The sequence below is a fragment of the Candidozyma auris genome, chromosome 1, assembly GCF_003013715.1.
Source record: "Candidozyma auris chromosome 1, complete sequence".
NCBI classification, from domain to species: Eukaryota; Fungi; Ascomycota; class Pichiomycetes; order Serinales; family Metschnikowiaceae; genus Candidozyma; species Candidozyma auris.
This window is the reverse complement of record NC_072812.1, coordinates 2,682,725-2,704,686: the sequence shown is the minus strand read 5'-3', so window position 1 is coordinate 2,704,686 and position 21,962 is coordinate 2,682,725. Positions and strand designations below refer to the sequence as shown.

The window sequence follows — 21,962 nt, the reverse complement described above, 5'->3', positions numbered from 1 at the left end:
AATTTTGACAATTTAGAAATCATCATGAAAATGTATATCGAGTAGACCGACCACTTATCGCTTCAAAATAAAAACCTTTTTGACCAACTCCACCTGTAGTCGTGCGCGGCTCCAATGCTGTATGGACATAGATGTGTTCATATCTGAATAATCACAGACTACAGGGCCCGTCTTGTCTTCCTTAGAGCCACATCCATTAATATACCAAAATGGGCCAGACTTTTAGTTTCATGAACATCTTCAACAAGCTCTGGGGTGTCCAAAAAGAAATCAGAATCCTCATTCTAGGTTTGGACGGTGCTGGCAAAACCACGATCTTGTATCGTTTACAGATGGGAGAAGTCGTTACCACCAAGCCAACCATTGGTTTTAATGTTGAAACATTGAAGTACAAAAACTTGACCTTAAATATATGGGATCTCGGTGGACAAACGTCTATTCGTCCTTATTGGAGATGTTACTACAGCAATACAGCCGCCGTCATTTTCGTGGTTGACTCTACAGACAAGGATCGTATCGACATCGCATGCAAGGAGCTTCACACTATGCTTAAAGAAGAAGAGTTGCTAGATAGCGCACTTCTCGTTTTTGCCAATAAACAAGATCAGCCTGGTGCTATGACTGCTGCCGAAGTGTCACAAGCACTTAGTCTAACAGACTTGAAAGATAGAAGCTGGAGTATCGTCGCTTCAAGTGCTGTACGTGGTGAGGGTCTTACAGAAGGGTTGGACTGGCTAATGGACGTCATCAAAGATGAACAATTATAATCCAGGTAGTCCTGACAGGTCTGGAGAACACGGCATGTAAAATACTTGTTTATCTAAATTTCTTCGTTGCTTCTATACACATCGCGAAGTACCTCTCGCCATATATTGCATTATAATCTTTTACTGCTCACGCTCCTTAACTCGTTGTAGGATGGTCTTAATCATCTCATTGCCAATTGCATTGGCATGTGCTATCTTTGGTTCGAAAAACCGTTGAGTCTCCTCGAAAGTCTCCCTGTACAATTCGTAATCACCTCTAGCAATGATGTTTGCCCACTTACGAGCAGCAAAAGTGAATTCAAGGTCGTCATGACGGAAAGAGGGGTCGTTTATAGCAACATCTATGCATCCTTCTAAAAGGCCAGGAGTGCAGAACAAGTACTCTGTGACACCCAAGAAGATACGGAACAAGGGAGTCGAACAAATGATATGGTCATATGGTACTATGCCCAAACGATGCCAACTGTCGACAATGGCGATCAATGACAAATGGGAGTTTGGCTGCAGCCTTCCCTCTGGTGGGGTTTTCAGCAAGGAAAACTCCTTAAGAATAGCATCATCCAATAGAAGACTTTTATGATCTGGGTTGTGTCTGAACACAAAATTCTTTGCTTCATATAATCTTTCTTGCAACTCCTTCTGCTTTCCTTGAATCATCAAAGTGAATAGATCAGTAGCAGACTGAGCATATTGCTGAACCTGCCCATGAGCAGATGGGTTGGTTATGGCCAAGCCAGCGTAGACGTGCCACTTGTTAGCGTAGATCCGAAGAGAAATATTAATTTTGGCATTTTCCATTCCACCTACCCATCGAGGTGTTTCCCAAGGGTACTGGTTGATTTCTTTCCAGGCACATCCCATTGACAAGAAAGCAGCATGAGTGACTGCTTGAGTATCAGCAGTAATCTTATCGTGTTCAGCAGCAGAAAGGTGGACCACCTTGGAGTTGAGACAAGATACAAGACTCTCAACGAATTTGAAGTTCTCATCGGACGCCCTTTGCTTGATGAGAACCAACGGTTGGCCTGTGGGGTCCACTTTGGGTCCGTGAAGGGAATGAACTGAAATGATGTCTACGTCAGCCGGGACTGACTCCTCAAATGCCTCGATCTCAGGCGCTTTGCACGATGTTTGGCCCCCCACAATTGCTCCAACTTTGGTAGAAGGACCATAGGCTTGAACAATTGATTTGATGTTCTTAGCTTCCACACTGTAGATGACGTAGTCAGCTACTCTAGAAACGTGGTGGCCAGAACGGAGCACCTCAAAAGCCTGGCCCGCAAACTTGGCCTTGGTTTCAACATACTTGTCTTCTCTGTCAGCACCGACAACTTTCCAGCCAGCTTTCGAAAACCTCTCAGCGTACATGGAACCCATGTCGCCGAGCCCTATAATTCCCACGATTTTCGTTTTCTTTAGGGTCTCGTCTGTCATTACTCAAGTTGCAAAGTAGAGCTAAAGTTATCTCGCTTAGGTTAGTGCATCATTGTACCGGACAGTCAGTGCAAATGAAGAGTTTAGTAGAATAGCACGAACTTAGAAGATCCTAAGATGATGATAGAATCAAAAGTCGGTAACCAGGGCATTGAGCTCGTTTACCGGTTGAATAAGGCCATAATTATATTGCAAACGAGTGACACTCGAGCATGCCGATGCATGATAGAACAACGGAATGGTGCCCCAGTCATGGGGCCCACAAAAGAAAAAAAAAAAAGAAAAAGTCCCCCTCCTTGAAAAATTCTTGCAACCTACTGCTGCAACCTATTACTGCATCCTACTGTATTCGAGATGAATCAATATGAATCCATGGTAGAATTGCAAGTCATGCCTGATTGTTGTCCAGTACCATTTCTAATGGCCCAGGAGTCAATACTATCGGCTAAACTATCTGAAGATCTGAGGAGAAACTCCAGGCTGGAATATGAGCTCATCTCACATCAAATCATCTTGATTCACTTATTACATATATCACCGCTCATTCAGTTAGCGACGTTACAACTGGGCTAACGTCTCAGAATTTCGCAGCAAAATCATACCACCGAGAGATGAAGTGCCGCAAAACAGGCAAGATTTAAGGGAGTAATTTTTTAACCCAAAGAAAAAAAAAAAAAAAAAATGAAAGATTAAAAATTGAACAGGCTTTTCACTCTTGAGATTTCAAAGAGACAATTTGCTTGGGCACACCAACAATAGTGGTACGGAACTTACGTCTTGTTGCATCGCGAGATCCCTTAACAGATAACTATCTCGCGCATACCACTTCACAACTATGGCCCACGTCTTCAGCGCTCCAGGAAAGGCCCTCTTAGCTGGAGGCTACTTGGTTATTGATCCTGAGTATGAGGCCTATGTTACTGCTCTTTCCTCGAGAATGCACGCCTACATTGATCTGAACGAGTCGCAAGAGGCTCGAATTCACATCAGCTCACCACAGTTTCACGGAGAGTGGGAGTACTCGGTGGATTTAGACGGCGATGTTCCACGGTTTTTGGAAAAGCAGGGTAGATCGAATCCTTTCATAGAAGCCACCGTGAAGACAGTTCTCAACTACATTCAGCCTACAACAGGATTCGATATTCGCATCACCTTATTTTCTGACCCGGGATACCACACAACCAAGGACACAAGCGTGAAGAGATCACAGAATGGCAAAAGGGTATTCTTGTTCCACCAAAGGGCCATAGAGGAGGTTCCAAAGACAGGAATGGGATCATCAGCAGGGTTGGTGTCGCTGATTACCGCTGCACTTCTCAGTCACTTCATCAAGCAGCCACTTACCAACTTGAGAAACACGATTCACAATGTGGCCCAGATCGCGCATTGTGAAGCACAAAAGAAAATTGGCTCCGGTTTCGATGTTGCAGCAGCCGTCTTTGGCTCTATTATTTATAGAAGGTTTAAGCCCGATTTGTTCAATCATCTACTTGGTAGAGATCTGACGCCTGAGTTGTGCAAGGAACTTCGTGAGGTGGTGGATGCCAATTGGGAATTCAATCACGTTCCATGCTCTCTTCCGCAAGGCATAAAATTGCTCATGGGCGACGTTCACGCCGGTTCGGAGACTCCAAAACTCGTGTCTAAGGTTCTTGCTTGGAAAAACAGCCATCCAGAGAGTGCCATCCTCTACGAACAGCTCAATCAAGGCAATAAGGCTTTTGTGAAAGCTTTGGAACAATTACAGGCTTTGAGTGGAACTCGCAGAGATTACGACTCATTGTTATTAGACCCGGCAACTCTTGAGCTGCTCAGAAGAGCGATTGCACAAATAAGAAGAGGTTTTCAAGACATAACAAAGCATTCAGGAGCAGAAATTGAACCACAAGAACAAACTGAATTGCTTGATAGGTGTGATACATTACCTGGATGCGTGGGAGGAATGGTCCCAGGAGCTGGTGGCTATGATGCAATTTGTGTGCTTGTATTGGAAAAGGAACTATATAAGTTCAAGAAAGCTACCGAGGAAGATGACTACTTCCGTCGAGTAACATGGCTTGATCTCTCGGAGGAGTCTGCTGGATTGCTAGAGGAGGATCCTCGAAATTACGCAGGTTTGATAAATCTGGTCTGAACAGCCTATATGGGGCAAGCTTTGCTTTTTGTGATACTATGATCATTGCATAAGATGGCTTACCCCTCAAATCTTACCGCGTTATCAGCCTTTACGGCGGTATCGATTCCTCGACCTTTGGCTAATGTCTACCTAGTTACTCAATATTTCGAGCTCCAATCTCAGCCTCGTAGGAAGCTTGGTACATCTCGAGCGTTTTGCATCCTCCCTCTGGCTTCACAAGTGAGAGTTAAACATTATTGAATGATGCAAATGATCGTTGATGTGTGCTGATGAAAGAAGCTGAGCGATGAGGACAGCAGGTGACTGGATGATACTAGAATATAAATTCATAGCATTTTATATTTTCTCGAAGGCAATTTGTGTCAATATGAATTCAAAACTTGTGTTACTGCCGAAACGACATTTTGTTGAACTAGGATTCTAAAAAGCAAGACCTGGAAAAGAGCCCAGCCTCTACAATCAATGGCCTGAATGGGTATCACTTTTCTGTATGAACATAGCTTCATATGTTATTCATTAATGTATTCCAGGATGGGTTTGCAAAGTGACAGTATTCTTTTCCTGACGACAAATAAATACAAAGTTTGCGCTAAACCCCGTTCTCTGAAGGCTCGAGAGGTTTTGAGCTAATACTTGCCTATTGGACCCACAGATCTAAACAAATTGACCGTTGAAAATGTCAATTAGATGCATTGAGTTCTTCTACTTACTGAAACTTCTCGGCAAATTCTCATCCTAAACGAAGTCTGGGGTAAACCACATTTTGCAGCCATTGAAAACAAAGGATACACGGCAAGAACCCAAGCGCCACCTAAAAGAGTTAATTTGCAAGACATGAAATATCATGAATCCTGAGAAAATATTTGTTTTCGCCTTTTCTTTTTGACATACATTCAACATCACCATTCTAGACGTATTCTGTATGAATGCATAGCCTCATCGGTCCTTGACATAAAATCTCACCGATCCTCAAGGGACCTCAATTCTTTCCCAGGACAACTGGAGATCACCGATCTACAATGCAACGGTTTTCTGAAATTGAAATAGAAGATCCTGCGAGCGATAACGATCTGCTCAATCAAAGCTCGGCAGCCCGAGTGGGTGGTATGGCTAACTCCACCTCTCATAGTCAGCTAAATCTTCACGAATACGCTAGAGTCGGTTCTCAACAATACCTAACACTTGACGATGATCTGATCCTCAAGGTATCCACCGATTTCGATTCAAATACACAGTATGACTCTTTTAATGCCCAGCCAGGCTCATCTCACAATGCCTTCTTCCGCTTGAACAAGTCGCTCAAAGACGACGATAAGAGGTACGCTTGGGGTTCAAGAATGTGTTTAGCCATCTCGATAGTTTCTGCTGTGCTTGTTGTGGGCCTCGAGGGATTTATGTATGGCGTCATCAATGTTCACAAAGAACAGTTTCACTCACATGCAAGGTACTTGGAGATGTCCATTTTCCTTGCACTTTTTATTTTTGCTGGTGTCTATCAAGTCGTGGTGACGATCATAGCTCAGCACACGAAGAATATGCTTCTATTCACGCTTCTTTGCTTGTTTTACGCTACAATGGTATTATACACTGGAATTCAATACAAGGAAGTATCAGAGAATCTAGAGCTTGTCTCATCTCCCGCGTGGAGGGCAGCTGCCAAAGGAACTAACATAGCCGTCATTGCAGTGTTAGGATTCACACTTGTGGCCCAGTTTGTGGTGATTTATTGTGTTCTTCTCAAAAGCATGCAATGGTTCAAGTTCAAAAAGATTGGTGCGTCAATTGCGATCAAGCGCATGTACACTGTGTTTCAGATTCACAGAAGTCTCTTGATATTTGATCTCTTTTTCTTTCTTGGCTTCACAGTCCAGTTCATTGTTGTAATGGTTGCCGACAAGAAGTCGTTGGAATTCATTCTTACGTGCTGCATGCTCCCACTCACGCTTTTGGTCTTGTTTCTTGCCGATTTTGCCGCCACCAGAGAGCTTCTTTGGCTCAGTCTCTTCACGTTATGTTGTCTTGTGGCGGGAGTTGTGTACGTGCTTTTCAAGACTATTCGCCTTTTTACCAAATACACATCGGCTTATGATGTCGCTTTGGAACCCGGCTCATACTTCCCGGGTAGAACCTCGATGGCCACATTTGCAGTAATCACACTTGTGTTTCTTTTCGTCACCATTGCTTGTGAAGCCTGGCTGGTCTGGAACTACAACCGAGGGCTTCTTCTGGCTGTGAACACATACTACAGTAGATTACCGCTTCTGGGAGCAAGGAGTGGAAAGTTGGAGAAAGATGACCAGCAATCTATCCTCATAGACTAGTGCCTTTCCTGATTTACGACCTTATGCTGACGACTCTATGACGATAACCTAATGAAAATACCCTAACGATTATACCCTAACGATTATACCCTAACGATTATACCCTAACGATTATACCCTAACGATTATACCCTAACGATGGTACCTTATGCTTTGTTCCCGTAAGTCGCGACAGCCGCTCACTATGACGGCTCGTAACCAAAAAAGTGCTTTCGTCTGACGTGATTGCAGTTTAGCTTAAGGATATTTATTCTGAATGCAGCTTTGTTTTATATTAATCGACCAATTGTTTTTTTTTATTTTTTTTTTTAAAAAAAAAAGTAATATCTTCAATCGCTCTATCTCGCCTTTGCTTTATTGCCAATGACGCAATCGTGTCATATCTTCGTTAGTCCTGCAGCATTCCTCTAATTCGAACGGTCAACTCTAGCATACAATCAACCTCGACGTCCCCACATTCCAAGTATCACCTCCAAAAAATTGCCACTATTCCACACGAGCGCCTTTAGTTTGCTCATCGAAACCACAAGTCCTCCCCAGTTTTATGCTCATCCCTAAACAGACGGCACTGAGCGACCGCCTGCTGGAGTACCTGGACTTTCTCAGGCTCCAGGCGATAGCTGGCCGAGACAAAGAGTTTCTTAGTTCACATAAAAAGGATTGGTACCACGGTGTGTCAGCTCCCTTCACATTGGTCAAGTATGCGCCGTTCGATGCGTTCAACAAGGCCCACTTTGGCAGAACTGTGGACTCAGAAATCTACCTAAATCCTCACATTACGTTAGAGAAGGTCTCCCTACCGCATGCTGACACTCGATCCAGCTCACTTGATTCTCTGTCCAAGTCAGAAGAAGAGACTCTGAAGTACACTGAGCTTTTTAAGAGGGACTGGGACGCATCTTCCTTTTCGGGTTATTTTCAATTGCCAAAGTTTTCTTACTCGAGACATCAGCAACCCACGGATCCCAATTTCGACATTGACCAGTTCTGCTATCAGAACCATTTTGATGTTGATAAACTTACTATTATGTTCGGTGGCCTTGTGGTCAATGCCAGCCAAAGCTTAAAGAATTTGGGTATTCCTCGACTGACTGACCTTTCGCGTATCTCAGTTTACTTCCCTTGTGACTTACCTCCCCATATCAACAAGGATGTCCTTATGTCTCCCTGCGTGATGCCAAATCCAGATATGATACTTTTTGATGCAATGAAGGGCACAGTTCAGGCATCTTCCATTGACTCATGCTCTGATGTGCACCCAGGTAACATATGTGCCATGGAGGGAACAATGATTTCTGACTCACATATGTTCTACTGCGGGGGTTTTGAGGTTGTTGTGGATAAGGTCGAGTACAGGGACGAAATCAATAGGTGGCTCGTACACAAATCGATACGGCTTAATGAACATGGCTACATTCTCAACACGAGAACAAAACGTTTCACAAAGGTGATAATTAAGTCGAACTCTGAAACTCATTATGACGGCGCTATCGGTAATGCAATGGTTTCAAATCGAATGGAGCGGGCTTCCCTTCAAACAAACTGTGCTGCTCTGCCAAACCCTCTAGCCCATTATCAAAGTGAGGCCTCTTTATCAGAGGATGCCACGCCTACAGCAGAAGACATTCTTCTGTCACCAAATCTGCCAGGTACATCAACACCAACAAAATTCAGTCCCGAGAGACCTCAAGTGAAAGAGCCAAACCCAAGTTTGGCTAAACATCGTCAACCAGGTGATGCAAGCCATAACCAAATCAGTGGTGGATCTCTGTCAAGCTCTGGTATCTTGAGATCATCTACACCGACATCGTCCAGAAACATCAGTCGCATCAATACAGAAGTCTCGAGAAAGAGTCTGAGCAGAGCAAGTGATCCTCGAAGTTCGAACACCAATCTTTCGCCTTCAAGCTCGAGCACAGATAGCTCTCTGAAGATGACCTCAATGCTCATGAAATCGGCTCGCATATTTCACAGAAATCACCACAATCATGCTTTTGGTCATTCACAAGGCTCTCAAAGTCTGGGTATAGGCTCCACGCATTATCCAGCACAGCATATTTCAAGCATAAGGGCTAGAAGTCCGAGCCCCGTTCCCGGGCAGCAAAACACATACTCAGATCAGGTGAGACAGCATAGATCTAAGCCTCCACTGTCTGCTAATTCGACGGCGTCAGCATCTCCAGCACGGCACATGACACAATCGCCTGTTCGTCATTCTTCAGATATTGCCAAGACAAGATCAAATTCGTCGGGAAATGACGAGAGAATTTCACCAAACGACGTCCCCACAAGTGCTGACAAACCCAGAATCGATACAAGTCATCATGGAAGCGATCTCATGAATAATCCGGAAAGAAATTTGAGCCCAGATGATTCTGCTTCCATAGATTCATCACCAACAGTGGGCGGGTCATTAGTTGCAAAGGACTCCGCAACTGATACCGGCGTTCTTTCAGTTACCGTTTATTTATTCGGTGGATTCGTGAGGTACCTAGGTGAGGATAACAGGACTTATTTCAAGGCGACTAACGACTTATTGAGACTTGAGCTTATAGTTGAAGACAGCCTGTCTGAGAAATTCCATCATGAGGCTCTTATCTGCGATGCTACAGACACTAGCAACTGTAAAGTGTGGCCAACATGCCGAGGCTTTTTTGCTAAATGTCTAATTAAGAACAGTTCAGCCAGTGAATTTTGCTCTTTGCAACTGAACCACTTTCAAAAGATCTCCGACGAGTCTTCGAAGTCACAACTATTCTCTCCAGACGCTTCTCAGAATGGTATCTCAGCAAGCGAGAAATCTGTAAAATCAAGCACGTATACATTTGATCTGTACCTAAAGAACAGGTGCCTCTTGATACAGGGTGGTGTGGATGAAAACAACGTGGTCTGCAGTGATGTTTATATCTTCAACTTTTCCACATACACATGGCATAAACAACAAAGCTTCGCGTTCGATTATTATAATGAACCCAAACAGCCTTTTGAAGACGAGGTTTGTGAGAAGCTTTCATTGGAGAGAGCTAGTAAGAATGCACCACTAGTCGAGGCCGAACTTCGAGCTTGCCATCATCACGCCTTGTTGTATGAACAAGATAGTAAGGAATATGTTCTATTTGTTGGAGGCTTTAATAATGATTACTTAAGACACTTTGATAGAGAGCCATATGTGAGTGATCGGTTTGACGTGTCTCGCCTTGCACGGTTCTCTCTCACCACCTCAAACCCTAATTTACTCCGTGTTCCTGCGCTCAATCTCCAAACTCAAACGTGGGTTTTTATGAGATTCTTCTTCGATTTGAGGGAGAGTATCTCGAGTAAGGCAATGGACATGTTGATGGGTAACCCAAACTTTAGGAACCTGAGAATGGCTTTGAACGGTGGTGGGTGTTCCATCATGGGAAAACAGATTACATGGTGTCATGGTTTGGTGAATTTCGTATCAGAGAAGGCAGAGGACTTCGACAAGTACAAGCAAGAGATCAAGAGCAATGTCGTCTTGACTGGTTGCCACTGTCACTTATCTTTCCCTAGTATGTGAGATCGCAAGTACGACTTTTTGCAGCAAAGAAGCACCCGTGCACCAACTTCCATAGGCGACATAGTTCGAAAATTTTGCAAGCGCAATCACCTACTCAACGTAAGCTTTTATCATATAAATAATGTTTGGACTCGGCGGTGCCCCACAAGTGTCTTCTCAACAGAAAATTCAAGCCGCTGAGGCTGAGTTGGACATGGTCACAGGAATGTTCAACTCTCTCGTTGAGCAGTGTCACACCAAGTGTATCAACAAAGGGTACTCTGAAGGTGAGCTCAATAAGCAAGAGTCTCTCTGTTTGGACAGATGTGTTTCCAAGTACTTCGAGACCAACGTCAAGGTTGGCGAAGACATGCAGAGATTGGGCCAGTCTGGTCAGTTCATGGGAAGAAGATAGATTTCACTGATGACCCTTACCTTTGTACATACTATTTAAATAAAAAAGAAGCAAGTTACGACCAATGCTTATTGCCATGTTTGATGAAGGTAGTTTCCATACAGCTTCAGAGTCACCCAAGTAATGCTGTTTTGATTTGGACACAATATGAAAAATGCTGATAACCTATTTACAATGAAGAGCTTCATGCCCACCCCAAAGCTCTGCTAATCCTCAACTTAAAGCCTTCCCATGAATCGATCTTTGGTCTGACATCCACAAAGACTCCGCCCTTCTCACCTGCGCTGTAGAAATCAAGAACGTAAGGCACCTCCACCCCACACCGGTCGACTGTCCAATCGTGTCTGTCGAATGGCTTCTCCTGGCCAAGAAGAGTAGACTTTATCCACGCACGTGGCGTAAGCTTCTTCAGATCACCTTTGAAACTTGTTAAGGATATCCCACCGCACTTCTGCTTGCTTTCTTCCAAGTGGCTTCTTTCCCAATTAAGAATATGTCTCCATGCAAGCTCATTCACATGGTTGTGAATTGGAACAACAGTCAGCATATCATTTGCCTCAGGGTTCCACTTTTTTCTTTTCATTGCCTCAAAGAATTGTTTTTGGGATGGATAGATCCAGTTGGTTCTTGTGTCTGTCCTAGGAATCGAACTTATCTCTCGATCTAGCGGAAGGTTTGACGCGGTTTCAAGAACGGGTTCTTCTTTGAGCTTATCAGAGGAGCAGCCCTCAACTTCCAAATCCTCTGGTGCTCCTTGCGATGAGACTTTTACACTGTTTAACCATCTAGATCTAGCGGTATGATCAACGGGGCAGGATGATGCTTCAGGATTACTTTGCGGTTCTACTTGAGGGGTCAGCTTGCCCATCTTCTCCATCCACGTACTCCTCTGAGAATGATCCACAGGACATTTCGACTCTTCGCCCATTATTTTGAAGTGTGGTAATAGAAGTGATCCCATTCGATGTAGAAATGGGCTCCATTATCGTGGTGCACGGGTGTGCTACATCGAATCTACTCACTGGTTGTAAGCATTCCTATAAAGTCTTCACTCTAGAGATAATGCCAATACTATTTTCTTTCTTGCTTTTCTTTTTTTCTTTTGTATGTGTTTGTCGAGAAAATAAGATGCCCGGATTTTTCCCTTCTCAATCAAGTTTCTGCTCATAATATAAATGACTGAAGGTGAATGCAAGCAAACTTCTCATCCACAACATGAGCACGTTTGCCGCTTTTTACTGACCCATCTATGGCCCTTAGTAGATCTTCTTTTTCTCATCAATAGACAACTCACCAGCTCCAGCATTGACAATAATTAAAAGGCCACCAACAATAGACAAAGTCTGGAAGAACTCATACTTCAAGAAGTCACGGTTGGCATTGAAGGATGAGTATCTCCAGAACTGGTTGACAAATACATTGTAAGTGAATAGAAGAACGGTCAATACACCAGCAGCAATCTTGGTCTTGAAACCAACAACAATCGACGTACACGCGGCAAGACCAACAAGAATGATAAGCACTCTCATGAAGGACCAGTTCGCTGAAAAGACAAATCCCAAGAATAAGAAGATCAACAACAATCTGCCAGCCAACAAGAAATACTTTTTGTCATCCTTATTGTTGAGCATCGGTAATCCAGGCATTGATAAAGATCTCTTGTCTCTGACGAGAGAGTCGGAAAATGCCAAAATCAAACCTCCAACGACCGACAAATTTCTCAACAAAAACTGACTATCAAATATCAAGCCGTAAAACATGCCTTGCAAAATGACAATGCCGCAGAGTACAGAGGTGGCGTACATTGAATGTTTTCTGAACACCAATAGGGTTGAAGCACCCAACATCAAAATGATGTTCAGAAAAAGGAAGAGCACAGTGAGCCACTTCCAAATTTTTCTGTAAACATGCAAGTAGTACACCTGCTCAGACCACTGGCAGAAGATTCTGATGGCATCCTCGTAAAAAGTAGCAACGATGAAAAGGCGGCCAATGGCAGGAACGTAGGGCTTCAAAGGAGCACCGTATGTATCGAACACGGACTCGATCTGCTTCGAGATACTCTCGAGTTTTTCCAACCCAGACAGCTGGGAAGGCACCGGACCAATATTGGCAGGCGGTCTTCCAAGGGGGGCCTGAAACTGGTTGTGCTGAAATTGATTAGGCTGGAACTGACCCTGACTGAATTGGTTAGGCTGGAATTGGCCACCACCGAACTGGTTGTTGAATTGATTGGGGCCTCTGTACGACATGCTGCTGTTGATAAATCTTCTCCACGCAAAAGACACCTAAAAAGACAGAAAAATATTGACTACTTCAGATCACAGGTTTTGGTAAGCAATCTTTCAACAAGTTTTCCCTTGTTGAATTCAGCAGCGAGTCTTGAATTGTGGTTTACCTGTGGGTAGGTCAAGTACGTATGCGAAGGTGAGAATACGTGGAGACAAATCACCACCGGTTTGATTTGGAAACTGGCACAATGCAGGTATACGGCTTCTGACAAGGAAAAGAATCCGGATTAGGGCGTGCGAACAGACTTATTATTTTATTAAAAAAAAAAATTCGAGTTTGCTTTGGTGGATAAGGTTGATACAAATAAAGCGACTTTGACAATCACCTCGAAAGAATGGTGCTTTGCCAAAACTAATTTTCACAAAGGTTATTATGTCTGACACTCTCGTTCTGTATCTGGTTTGCTGCGTGTGTCACAACCAACGTTGGCTACCCAATTTGGAACCGGTGCGCGGCAAGCTCACATGAAAGTTTCACGAATCTCAGTGTTTTGGCAAACGAAAAACGAGAGACAAGCTGGAGAACCTGATTCTTGCACAGATCTCAGAGAATGGGGTAGGCGAGAGGTTCAAAAATTTGGTGTTCATTTCTACTTTTAGAAGCCTCTCCGCCAGGGGAAGGGATGACCACCTTTAAACAATCATTATGAGGACGTTGGAGGAGGTCAATTTTTCCATTCTATGATATCTTTCCAAAATGGGATTTCTTTCTCCGTTTTTTTTTCTTTTGATGAATACGTTGATTGAGGGTCGCCAAGGTCAAGATGTTTCACACATCTCTTCCTCAGCTTTAAACCTACACAAAAAACCCAATAAGGAGATCAGGTGAGTTTCCAAAGGGTGAATTAAATTGAAATTAACTAAATGAGGTTTGAGCTCCAAGAGATTTTTATAAGAATTTAATATAGATTATATAGTTTTTTGCGATCATCAATTTTTCAATTAACTGATGCGGTGGCTCAATGGCAGAGCTTTTGATTCCAAATCAAAGGGTTGCAGGTTCGATTCCTGTCCGTGTCAGCTTCCTTTTTGCCCTCTTCGACACTTATATATCACCAGCAGCCCTAGCGCTGTATTAAGTCTACGCAATTTATTGAATTGTCTCATGTGTATGCTCTTTATTTCGTGATGCGCAGCCACTCCTCTAGGCCTTGCTCTGTAGTTTGGCGAGTCTTTTGTTTCCGTGCCTTCTGACCTCGTCATCAAGTAACTCTCTTATTTTATGACTTCCCGCAATAGCTATTCCCAATACTGACTCTAAATGATCAATGGGCATTTTATCTTCCATAAGTAACATAGCCATCTTTTCGCTCTTACCCACAACCCCAACAGTCAAACAGCTCATATCTCCCTCCTCCAACGAATTAAGATCCAATAATGGCGTCTGATCATGTAGGCCCACTGTCACGGCGGAAACGTAATCATATATAGCAATACCTGCATCTATGAGAGCCAAAGTGATTGCATTGGTGATACTGGCCAACATTCCACCGTCTTGCGCCAATACCTGAACCTCTATTTCGATCAACGTTTTAGGGTATAGATGTGTGAGCACACTCTGTTCGAAAGTTCTTTCAAGCGTAGCTTTAAGCTCCACAATACGTTTTTCGTTTTTGTTTCTCTTTTTTCTTTCTAGAGTCGAAAAACTGGCAACGTTTATATTGACTTCTATTGATGCATCCGTCTGATCTTGCTGTGCTCTTGAATGAGGTTCCATAGGTCCCTTGACAATGCACATCACCTTCGTATTTCCATGTTCCACATATGAAGAGCCATCCGAAGAATGTGGATGGGTATTGATCTGGCACTCGAACCGACGCAATTCGTTCCACCTCCTTCCATCAATCCGGAGTCCCTCTGGTGAGTATAGTTCCATACGGGACATGTTTTATAAACGTGCTATATTATTTAATGCGTATGTTCTACTCATCTCACCTAGCGTACTTTCGATCAGCCAACAATATGCAGTATTCTGCTAGGACAGCCCTAGGTAAAGGTGCATGCAGTTGATACCCTCATTATACTTCCCCAGTCCTAGAAGTTCGCTTGAGCATCCAATTGATAATTTTTTAGGTTGATTGACGCGTAGCAAGCTTGAACGCGCTGACTCTTCAGTTCTACTATATTCGAAGAGCGGAATGGTTCACTAAATCGTCATCGTAGCCCATCAAGGTAAAAGAAATTTCAAAAGTCCTAATATAGACTCGAGATCTAGAGGTCAGCATGGCAATATCTCTTCCAATCAACGTACCAAAGCAAGCTGCTCACGCCAGGGATATAAACTCACCTATGAGCCAACAATTTGTGATGAAAAATATAACTGATGCTATCAAGAGCTCATTAAATGTATTCTCTCCAATAAATTCCAACCTGTACGCGTAAAATAGCCACAAGCCTTGACCAAGCACCCAAGATGCAATCATTATGAACCCTTTGAGCCTATACTCAGTTCTTATGATTTTGGACTTAGCAAGATAGCCTGGTAAGAAGATCAAATACCAAATGAAGTATTGTGATGTGATCACCTTGTTAAAGGTGACAAAGGTGAGTGTCTGTATAAAAAGGCAGCCCATAAGGTTTTGTCTGGCTAGGGCCACTGGGATAATGATTCCTGAAAGTAACAACTGGGGGACAAAAGCTATCTTTTCAATATTTCCAAAAACAAGGCTTATTACATCGATTCCTTCAGGCTTATTGATGAGATAATCTTTCGCTGCCTTGGCTTGAAGTGCCGTGTTGTACAATGAAAAGTTGTGGCGATGGTCTAAACGAGTCAAGTGATAGATATAAGAATGATATAAGAACTCGTAACCGTAAAAGTGGTACATCGTGAAGTTTGTGAGCGCTAATGCAACCAATGTTACCACGAAGTATAGCATGTTGGCCGAATTGATCCAGCCGATGACAGGTACATTCAGCAAGCCTCTGATCAATGAGGGCCGCTTTGCGACAAGATGGAGCATGATAGCAGGCAAGAATATCACTGGGTAAATCTTAAAGTGAATCGACAATCCCAACCACACGGCAGACATAAACAATTGGCCTTGCATGAGATTCTCAATAGCTAACATTATGAGGCACGACAACACACTCTCAGATGAACCCCTGGTACTGATAGTTATCACCATAGGGTTAAGAATCCAAATAGCAGAAAGGATTGGCAATTTATTCCTCTGGAAGAATGTTGCCGATGGTCTGGTATCAGGAATCACATCTCGTTGAAGAGACTTGATGATTAGAATGCCTGTCAACATATCACAGAGAATGAAGACTGCTTTCCCATAATGTTCCCATAAGCCCCCAAGTGTTCCCGGTAATAGAATCCAGGCTAGCAATGGCGTGTATCTGTAGGTCTCTCTCATGTATGGCGATTTATCCAGCGCTACGTACTGAGCAGCATCAGAGAATACAACATAGTCTATGTCCGTATACTTGACGGGCAGAAGCTTATCCTGAACAATTCCAAAGAGGAAAAACCCAATTCTGAGTAACAATCCCAAAGCAATAACTTTGTTCGTGCTCAAGGCCACCATGACGACGCTAAAGGTATCTAGAAATTGTGAGCGCGCTCTGTGAGAATATTACACAACCATAATGCTGGACCCTCAAGAAAAGGTATACATTGAATTTGATAACTTTGATTGGGACTCTCTAAAGGACTTCCAGGACGGGCTTCATGAGATTTTGCATAATCACCTTGAGAAGCTCAAGGAGAGCGATCCCAGCGTGTCAACGATTCCCGCCATTGAGAAACAACAGTTAGTTGACCAGGCCAAGTCCTTCTTTTACTGTTCACATACTGGCAACATCTTAAATCTTGACGACTATTACGCATGGAAGAGAAACTCAGGCGGCAAGATCACTTCCATTGAGGAGTCCCAGCAGGAGCCTCCTGTTGGTGAGGAGAAAGAACAAGCCCCATACTCCAACAATTATCAACATGTGGTAGACCTCATCGTGTCCGGAAAGCCAGTGCCTGGCATCAAGCAAATCCCAGATACTGTTCTCACTGAGCAAAGCTCCACTCCTGAGGCTCCTGTCAGAGCCAAGCCATGGGAAGTGGCGAAGGAATCGCAGCAATAATGTCTCCTGAGACCAAAGCCTCTAGGTTGGCCAATGCAAACGCTTAAAGGCTTCTGTCAAATTGATATAGATACGCTTGATATGTTTATTAGACTCAATCGACAATCCTCATCCAGTTTGATTTCGAGACCCGTGGATCAAATGGTTTGAGATGTATTGATGTCACATAAATAGCGGTTGTGACATCAGAATTTTCACTATAGATGTCAATCACTGCGGAGAAATGACAGTGAGCTATAAAACTAGGGCTTGAGGTGGCTAGAGTCTTAATGAGATCCGGAAGCTATCGATTGAATCGAGATATTGTGCTGTTGATGCTAGGTCTATTGATAAAAGTATGTAACGAAAGTCCATATGTGGGAAATGAAGAGACGATTTAATGCAAGAACCTCATCACCGCCTCGAATGCGGCTAAAGCAGCAGCATTAGCTGGAAACGAACGTAATATTGACGGCCCAAAGCCTCTTGTAAATCCTCCTAATCCCTTTTCATGATAAATATATTTCGCTGCGTCGATATAGCGGGGGAACTTCTTCTGCAGTTTTATTGGGCTGTCTGTCATGATGGTCTGCTTCACAACATCAGCAGGGTACGCAAATATCCAAAAGACGGTAGCAGAAAGTCCACCAGACCAAAAGTTGATCGACGCCGGAGACATGTTGGTATTCTCTTTGAACCAGTTTGTTATAAGCTCATACGAGCCCCACCAGAAAATGAAATTTGTCCGAAACACCATTGTACTAAAAAGACCAGTATACCATGTCAATGGAGATATTTTCCAGAGCTTCTTTGCCACATCTAATGGTCCCGAGTAGATTCTTGTTTTGGCATCGTATTGCACCTGTAGTCTTGCCTTGAATTGCTCTATCGGAGCAGCCACGAAGGAAACAGTCCAGCCACTTCCTAATCCGGCTATGATGTACCCTGAGAGCGGGAGCTTCTTCTCCTCGGGATAGAAATTCTCCTTCACGAGCCGTCTATACAAATGGAGAGACCCAAGCATCACAGAGTCCATAAGCACCCATCCCACCAAGGGAGGTGTGAAGCCCTTATAGAAGCCCCTGATGCCTTCTGACTTGAACGTCTGCCAAACACAATCCATAGGGCCTTTGAATCGTCCTTCAGAAGTCTGCAATCTAACTTTCACAGTATCGAACGGATGGCCCACTGCATTTTTCGTCACACCCGAAAACATACCAGCTATAAAGCCTAGGTACTTGGGCGGGGGCGGTTTTGCCTCCGATTCGGTCATTACTATGAAGAGGTACCTTGGTCGAACTGAATATTTCAAATAGGACGGTGAATAATTTCGCCGGTACCGGCCTCGCGAAGATAACCGGCGAGGGAATTCGGAATACAAGCGCTAAGCGAGATTACTATGATTCACAGTGGTGGGTCAGTTCAGCTGATTTTCACAGCTTTAGAGGCTTTACACATCTCAAGAGTATTATTCAATTTCTTGTTATCAAATTCTAAACACATTTCAAAATCAGTTTATTTTACCACACATAATGGCTGCAAAAAAAGACCCTTGAGTGTCAGACGCACAACGGGTGCAGATACTCAACTCTCTCAGTAGAGGGCCTTGACCTAATCAATGGTCGAATTAAAACTTACTTACCTCCTTATTTCATCTTGCATTTGAATAAGGATTAGGGGTAAGCACCAATTCAATAGCTGATATGGCACTTTCCAGGAAGCGCTATCCATGTCGCGAGATGGTTCTCACATAACACCCAAAATCGAACCCTGCAACACGAATGTGAAATAGTTTGCAAATTTTTTTGTTTCGGGGAAAGAATGGAGGTGATTTGAACATGAGGAATCAATATTTTATCCGGCTTTTTGCCTTTATACTTTCTTTGATACAAGAGATGAGAATCACCACATGTAATTTGGAGAGATCCAGTTCATAGATGAAAATCGAAATAATGGATCGCTGGGATGCCCCAAGGGATAATCAATTTTGCTTGTAATGCTGAACTCCATATCTGACCACACAAATATTAGCAGTATGCGTACCCCATGGATCAGCCAGCTTGTATTGTATATAGATGTGCGAGTAGCACTCTGTATCTCAAGGGTAAAAGCTCCGTAGAATTTCATTCCTTTTCTTCAGCCATGAGTCAGTCTCCTATCAATAGAGATCCTAAGGTTAAAGATGAAAAAGGCTCTCCAAAAGTGCTGCCGCCTCCTAGGAGCGCTTCTGGTAGCGACTGGAACGTAATTCCTTTGAAAGCTTGTTCTCAGGAGGAGTTGAAGGACACTAGGAACCACATCATGAAATTCCAAACAAAACAGAACGTTGATATCATAAAGAACTTCACTAAGCCAGTCAGATTGCATAGAAAAGATCCAAGAAACATTCAGTTTCAGCTCACAAGAGAAGAACTCGATCGTCGAAAGAAGCAGGGTCAGGACGTAGGAAAAGACCTATCTCAAAATAGTGGAGAGGAAATTCTAGACGAGAGTGGTAATCCTGTTCCATCCAAGATGGATTTGTCTCAAGTGGCGCCTGATGGGGGCGCCCGCAAACACCGCAGAAATATGTTTAAGCGGAAAACGAAACAAGTACACATGATGGATGAGGAAAAGAGAAAACTCCGTTACGAAGAATTTTATCCCTGGGTGATCGAAGATTATGATGGCAAGAATATTTTTGTTGGTAACTACGAAGGCGGTCTGTCTGAATCAGCTCATGTTTTGTTTGTCTTCGATAAAGACGGATTCAAGATGGTCCCCGCAGAGAAGGTTTACAAATTCACTCCAAGAAACAAATACGCTACTTTAACCCTTGAAGAAGCCGAAGCAAAGATGGAGAAAAATCAGTCGGCTCCTCGCTGGCTCATGAAACATATGGACGATGGAACGTCCTCAGACCGAAGATTTCGCAGACCAAATGGCAGTGCCCAAGCTGGCTCCTCATCGAACATGCTAGCGAGAAACCATTCAGGTCAATCTCGTATGCGTACTGTACAAGGTGGGTCGTCTTTGAACGATCGTGACTCGGATCATGACGAGCTAGATTTTGACGAAGAGTTCGCTGATGATGAAGAAGCTCCAATCATGGATGGGGCGGAGGAAGAAAACAAATTGTCCGAGAAAAAAATGAAGAAAGAAATGTTGAAAGCCGCTCACCTAGGAAAGCAACTGGATATTGAAGACAGTGATGACGATATCAATGACCTTTTTGAAGTTGAGAAGTCAAGAAAGGTCGATAAGGAGGGTAAAAAATTAAAGAAAGTTTTGCATAAAACAGAAGGAGGAGTTTACGACAGTGATGACAATGAAATAGAGAATCCGTATGTTTCTCAGTCAGACTTAGAGAGTGGAGAAGACTCGGAGGAAGAAATAACGGTTAAGCGCGAGCCTACAGACGGTGGCCCTAACGAGGAGGTTTATAATAAACCAAAAACCATGTTTGTTACAAGCGTCAAAGATGGCTTTGTTGTCATTCGTGCACCCAAACAGTTCTTGCAAGGATTTCAGCCAGGTGAATGGAACCCACACGTTCGAAAGCGCGCCCGTTCTGTCGAAGTTCAGGAGCCTTCCAAAAAACCTAGGAAGGACATATCTCCAGGTGTTCGGAGTGGCAGTGCTCTGCCCGTACCGGAGGCACCAGGTGGGACTGACCTCAACGACGCTGGACCTAATGGTGAATTAGTGACTACTAAAGATGTTATAGATATAGTTCGTAGCCAGCCGCTAGCAACGAAGGAGCTATTGCTCAAGTTGAAGCATCGCATCGGCATGCACAAGGATAACAAACAGAGAATTATAAGCATTGTGAAGTCAAATCTTAAGCTAGTGGACGGTAAACTATGCTTGAAAGATTGAGAGATAATCAAATCAGCTTGTTTAATAATTTAATTGCATTGAGTCACATTTCACCTACCATCGAATCAAACAACCTCTACAATTTTATCGTCGTCATCACTTTCGACAGCCATGTCAGCTTTATCCTCGGCCTCGTCCCTCATCAATAGCTGCACCAATCTGTCACAGAGATCAGCAATGTCTTGGTTATTAGTAGCTTTGTGGAGCTCTCTAATCAAAGGATAGACAGCTTTTTCTCTAAGATGCTCTCTTAATGCTCTTGTGGTGCACAATAAAAGCAAAGATTCGAGATGTGTGCAAATGACCGTGTCTACTGGATCCCGCTCTTTATTGGGAGGTAATAGCTGAAGCTCATCAGGAAGGTTGAACAAGTCATCTTCGTCAATTTCCTCAGGACCAGCAATTGGCAACAAAAGATAAGGCAACAAATTGATCTTCTCATCTGTAACTAAAAGCTGGTGTTTTTCAACATCAAAAAGTGAGTTTTTTATAGTGGAAGCGACACCTTCGCGTCTGACTTTAGAATCGTACTTCTCGGTGAAGACCAACAATTTCGAGATGGGAACGACATTGTCATACAGTTGCTCAGTGACAAAATAGTCTCTGCCCTTCTTAAATCGGGAGAGGTCAGCGAAGAAGTAAGCCAAGTAGTCAAAATCTGCGTACTTGTTTAGCGTGCGATTGGCACCCTTGACGAAACAATCCATTAAACAATCCACAGCATTCTCGGACGCAAAAGTCTTCTTTGCCTCATCATCAAGAGGGACTTTGATGTCGAAGATTTTTGTAATTTGATCATCTTTTGCCAAGTTGGCAAGTAGGATGCACATCAAGTCCGTTACCGTGTTGGAAAGTCTAATGATTGACGACACCAAATACTTAAGAAAGTCGAGGTCCTTTACTATTAATCTCCTCATGGTCTCATCGTCACAGAGATTCGCTAGTATAGTTACTGCCTGGCTCACCGTGGTCTTTCCTGACTCCTGCGCAAGCTTTTTCAAATCCGTGATGCTCTTGTAGTCATCGTATGCAAAAACCTTTTGATGAGGACCGGAAGAATAGCCTACCAAGTTGTCCAACGCTATTTGAACAACAGCTGGCTGTGGCAGGTGCAAAAACCCAACTAACTCCTCTAATTCAGTGGGCATGGAGAATGG

At 43.5% G+C, this 21,962-nt stretch overlaps 14 protein-coding genes and 1 non-coding gene across 15 annotated transcripts; 8 read left to right on the top strand and 7 right to left on the bottom strand. All coding sequences in view use genetic code 12, as the record gives it.

The window, feature by feature from the left end:
- Positions 1–209: 209 nt before the first annotated feature.
- On the top strand, positions 210–767 carry ARL1 (Arf family GTPase ARL1; the record flags this gene model as incomplete). The annotated part of the gene is made up of 1 exon (XM_029033268.2): positions 210–767. One exon carries the CDS (start codon positions 210–212, stop codon positions 765–767), a length of 558 nt encoding a protein of 185 aa, XP_028891860.1.
- A 120-nt stretch (positions 768–887) lies between these two features.
- TYR1 (prephenate dehydrogenase (NADP(+))) lies at positions 888–2,201 on the bottom strand (the record flags this gene model as incomplete). Its single annotated transcript, XM_029033267.2, has 1 exon — positions 888–2,201. The coding sequence occupies one exon, from the start codon at positions 2,199–2,201 to the stop codon at positions 888–890; it is 1,314 nt and encodes a 437-aa protein (XP_028891859.1).
- Positions 2,202–3,036: 835 nt separating this feature from the next.
- On the top strand, positions 3,037–4,335 carry ERG8 (phosphomevalonate kinase; the record flags this gene model as incomplete). The annotated part of the gene is made up of 1 exon (XM_029033266.2): positions 3,037–4,335. One exon carries the CDS (start codon positions 3,037–3,039, stop codon positions 4,333–4,335), a length of 1,299 nt encoding a protein of 432 aa, XP_028891858.2.
- A 1,022-nt stretch (positions 4,336–5,357) lies between these two features.
- Positions 5,358–6,659, top strand: CJI96_0001250 (uncharacterized protein; the record flags this gene model as incomplete). The annotated part of the gene is made up of 1 exon (XM_029033265.2): positions 5,358–6,659. The coding sequence occupies one exon, from the start codon at positions 5,358–5,360 to the stop codon at positions 6,657–6,659; it is 1,302 nt and encodes a 433-aa protein (XP_028891857.2).
- A 544-nt stretch (positions 6,660–7,203) lies between these two features.
- On the top strand, positions 7,204–10,200 carry CJI96_0001249 (uncharacterized protein; the record flags this gene model as incomplete). Its single annotated transcript, XM_029033264.2, has 1 exon — positions 7,204–10,200. One exon carries the CDS (start codon positions 7,204–7,206, stop codon positions 10,198–10,200), a length of 2,997 nt encoding a protein of 998 aa, XP_028891856.2.
- A 121-nt stretch (positions 10,201–10,321) lies between these two features.
- Positions 10,322–10,594, top strand: TIM10 (protein transporter TIM10; the record flags this gene model as incomplete). The annotated part of the gene is made up of 1 exon (XM_029033263.1): positions 10,322–10,594. One exon carries the CDS (start codon positions 10,322–10,324, stop codon positions 10,592–10,594), a length of 273 nt encoding a protein of 90 aa, XP_028891855.1.
- Positions 10,595–10,778: 184 nt separating this feature from the next.
- Positions 10,779–11,522, bottom strand: CYT2 (cytochrome c1 heme lyase CYT2; the record flags this gene model as incomplete). The annotated part of the gene is made up of 1 exon (XM_029033262.1): positions 10,779–11,522. One exon carries the CDS (start codon positions 11,520–11,522, stop codon positions 10,779–10,781), a length of 744 nt encoding a protein of 247 aa, XP_028891854.1.
- Positions 11,523–11,850: 328 nt separating this feature from the next.
- On the bottom strand, positions 11,851–12,846 carry ERV29 (Erv29p; the record flags this gene model as incomplete). The annotated part of the gene is made up of 1 exon (XM_029033261.2): positions 11,851–12,846. The coding sequence occupies one exon, from the start codon at positions 12,844–12,846 to the stop codon at positions 11,851–11,853; it is 996 nt and encodes a 331-aa protein (XP_028891853.2).
- A 987-nt stretch (positions 12,847–13,833) lies between these two features.
- Positions 13,834–13,905, top strand: CJI96_0001245. The gene has a single exon. It is a non-coding gene; the product is annotated as a tRNA-Trp (tRNA).
- A 124-nt stretch (positions 13,906–14,029) lies between these two features.
- CJI96_0001244 (exosome non-catalytic core subunit SKI6) lies at positions 14,030–14,770 on the bottom strand (the record flags this gene model as incomplete). The annotated part of the gene is made up of 1 exon (XM_029033260.2): positions 14,030–14,770. The coding sequence occupies one exon, from the start codon at positions 14,768–14,770 to the stop codon at positions 14,030–14,032; it is 741 nt and encodes a 246-aa protein (XP_028891852.2).
- A 379-nt stretch (positions 14,771–15,149) lies between these two features.
- Positions 15,150–16,418, bottom strand: CJI96_0001243 (glycosylphosphatidylinositol-alpha 1,4 mannosyltransferase I; the record flags this gene model as incomplete). Its single annotated transcript, XM_029033259.2, has 1 exon — positions 15,150–16,418. The coding sequence occupies one exon, from the start codon at positions 16,416–16,418 to the stop codon at positions 15,150–15,152; it is 1,269 nt and encodes a 422-aa protein (XP_028891851.2).
- A 61-nt stretch (positions 16,419–16,479) lies between these two features.
- On the top strand, positions 16,480–16,968 carry CJI96_0001242 (uncharacterized protein; the record flags this gene model as incomplete). Its single annotated transcript, XM_029033258.1, has 1 exon — positions 16,480–16,968. One exon carries the CDS (start codon positions 16,480–16,482, stop codon positions 16,966–16,968), a length of 489 nt encoding a protein of 162 aa, XP_028891850.1.
- A 376-nt stretch (positions 16,969–17,344) lies between these two features.
- CJI96_0001241 (uncharacterized protein) lies at positions 17,345–18,220 on the bottom strand (the record flags this gene model as incomplete). Its single annotated transcript, XM_029033257.2, has 1 exon — positions 17,345–18,220. The coding sequence occupies one exon, from the start codon at positions 18,218–18,220 to the stop codon at positions 17,345–17,347; it is 876 nt and encodes a 291-aa protein (XP_028891849.2).
- An 869-nt stretch (positions 18,221–19,089) lies between these two features.
- TFG1 (transcription factor IIF subunit TFG1) lies at positions 19,090–20,805 on the top strand (the record flags this gene model as incomplete). Its single annotated transcript, XM_029033256.2, has 1 exon — positions 19,090–20,805. The coding sequence occupies one exon, from the start codon at positions 19,090–19,092 to the stop codon at positions 20,803–20,805; it is 1,716 nt and encodes a 571-aa protein (XP_028891848.2).
- Positions 20,806–20,870: 65 nt separating this feature from the next.
- On the bottom strand, positions 20,871–21,953 carry HGH1 (Hgh1p; the record flags this gene model as incomplete). The annotated part of the gene is made up of 1 exon (XM_029033255.2): positions 20,871–21,953. The coding sequence occupies one exon, from the start codon at positions 21,951–21,953 to the stop codon at positions 20,871–20,873; it is 1,083 nt and encodes a 360-aa protein (XP_028891847.2).
- Positions 21,954–21,962: the final 9 nt, after the last annotated feature.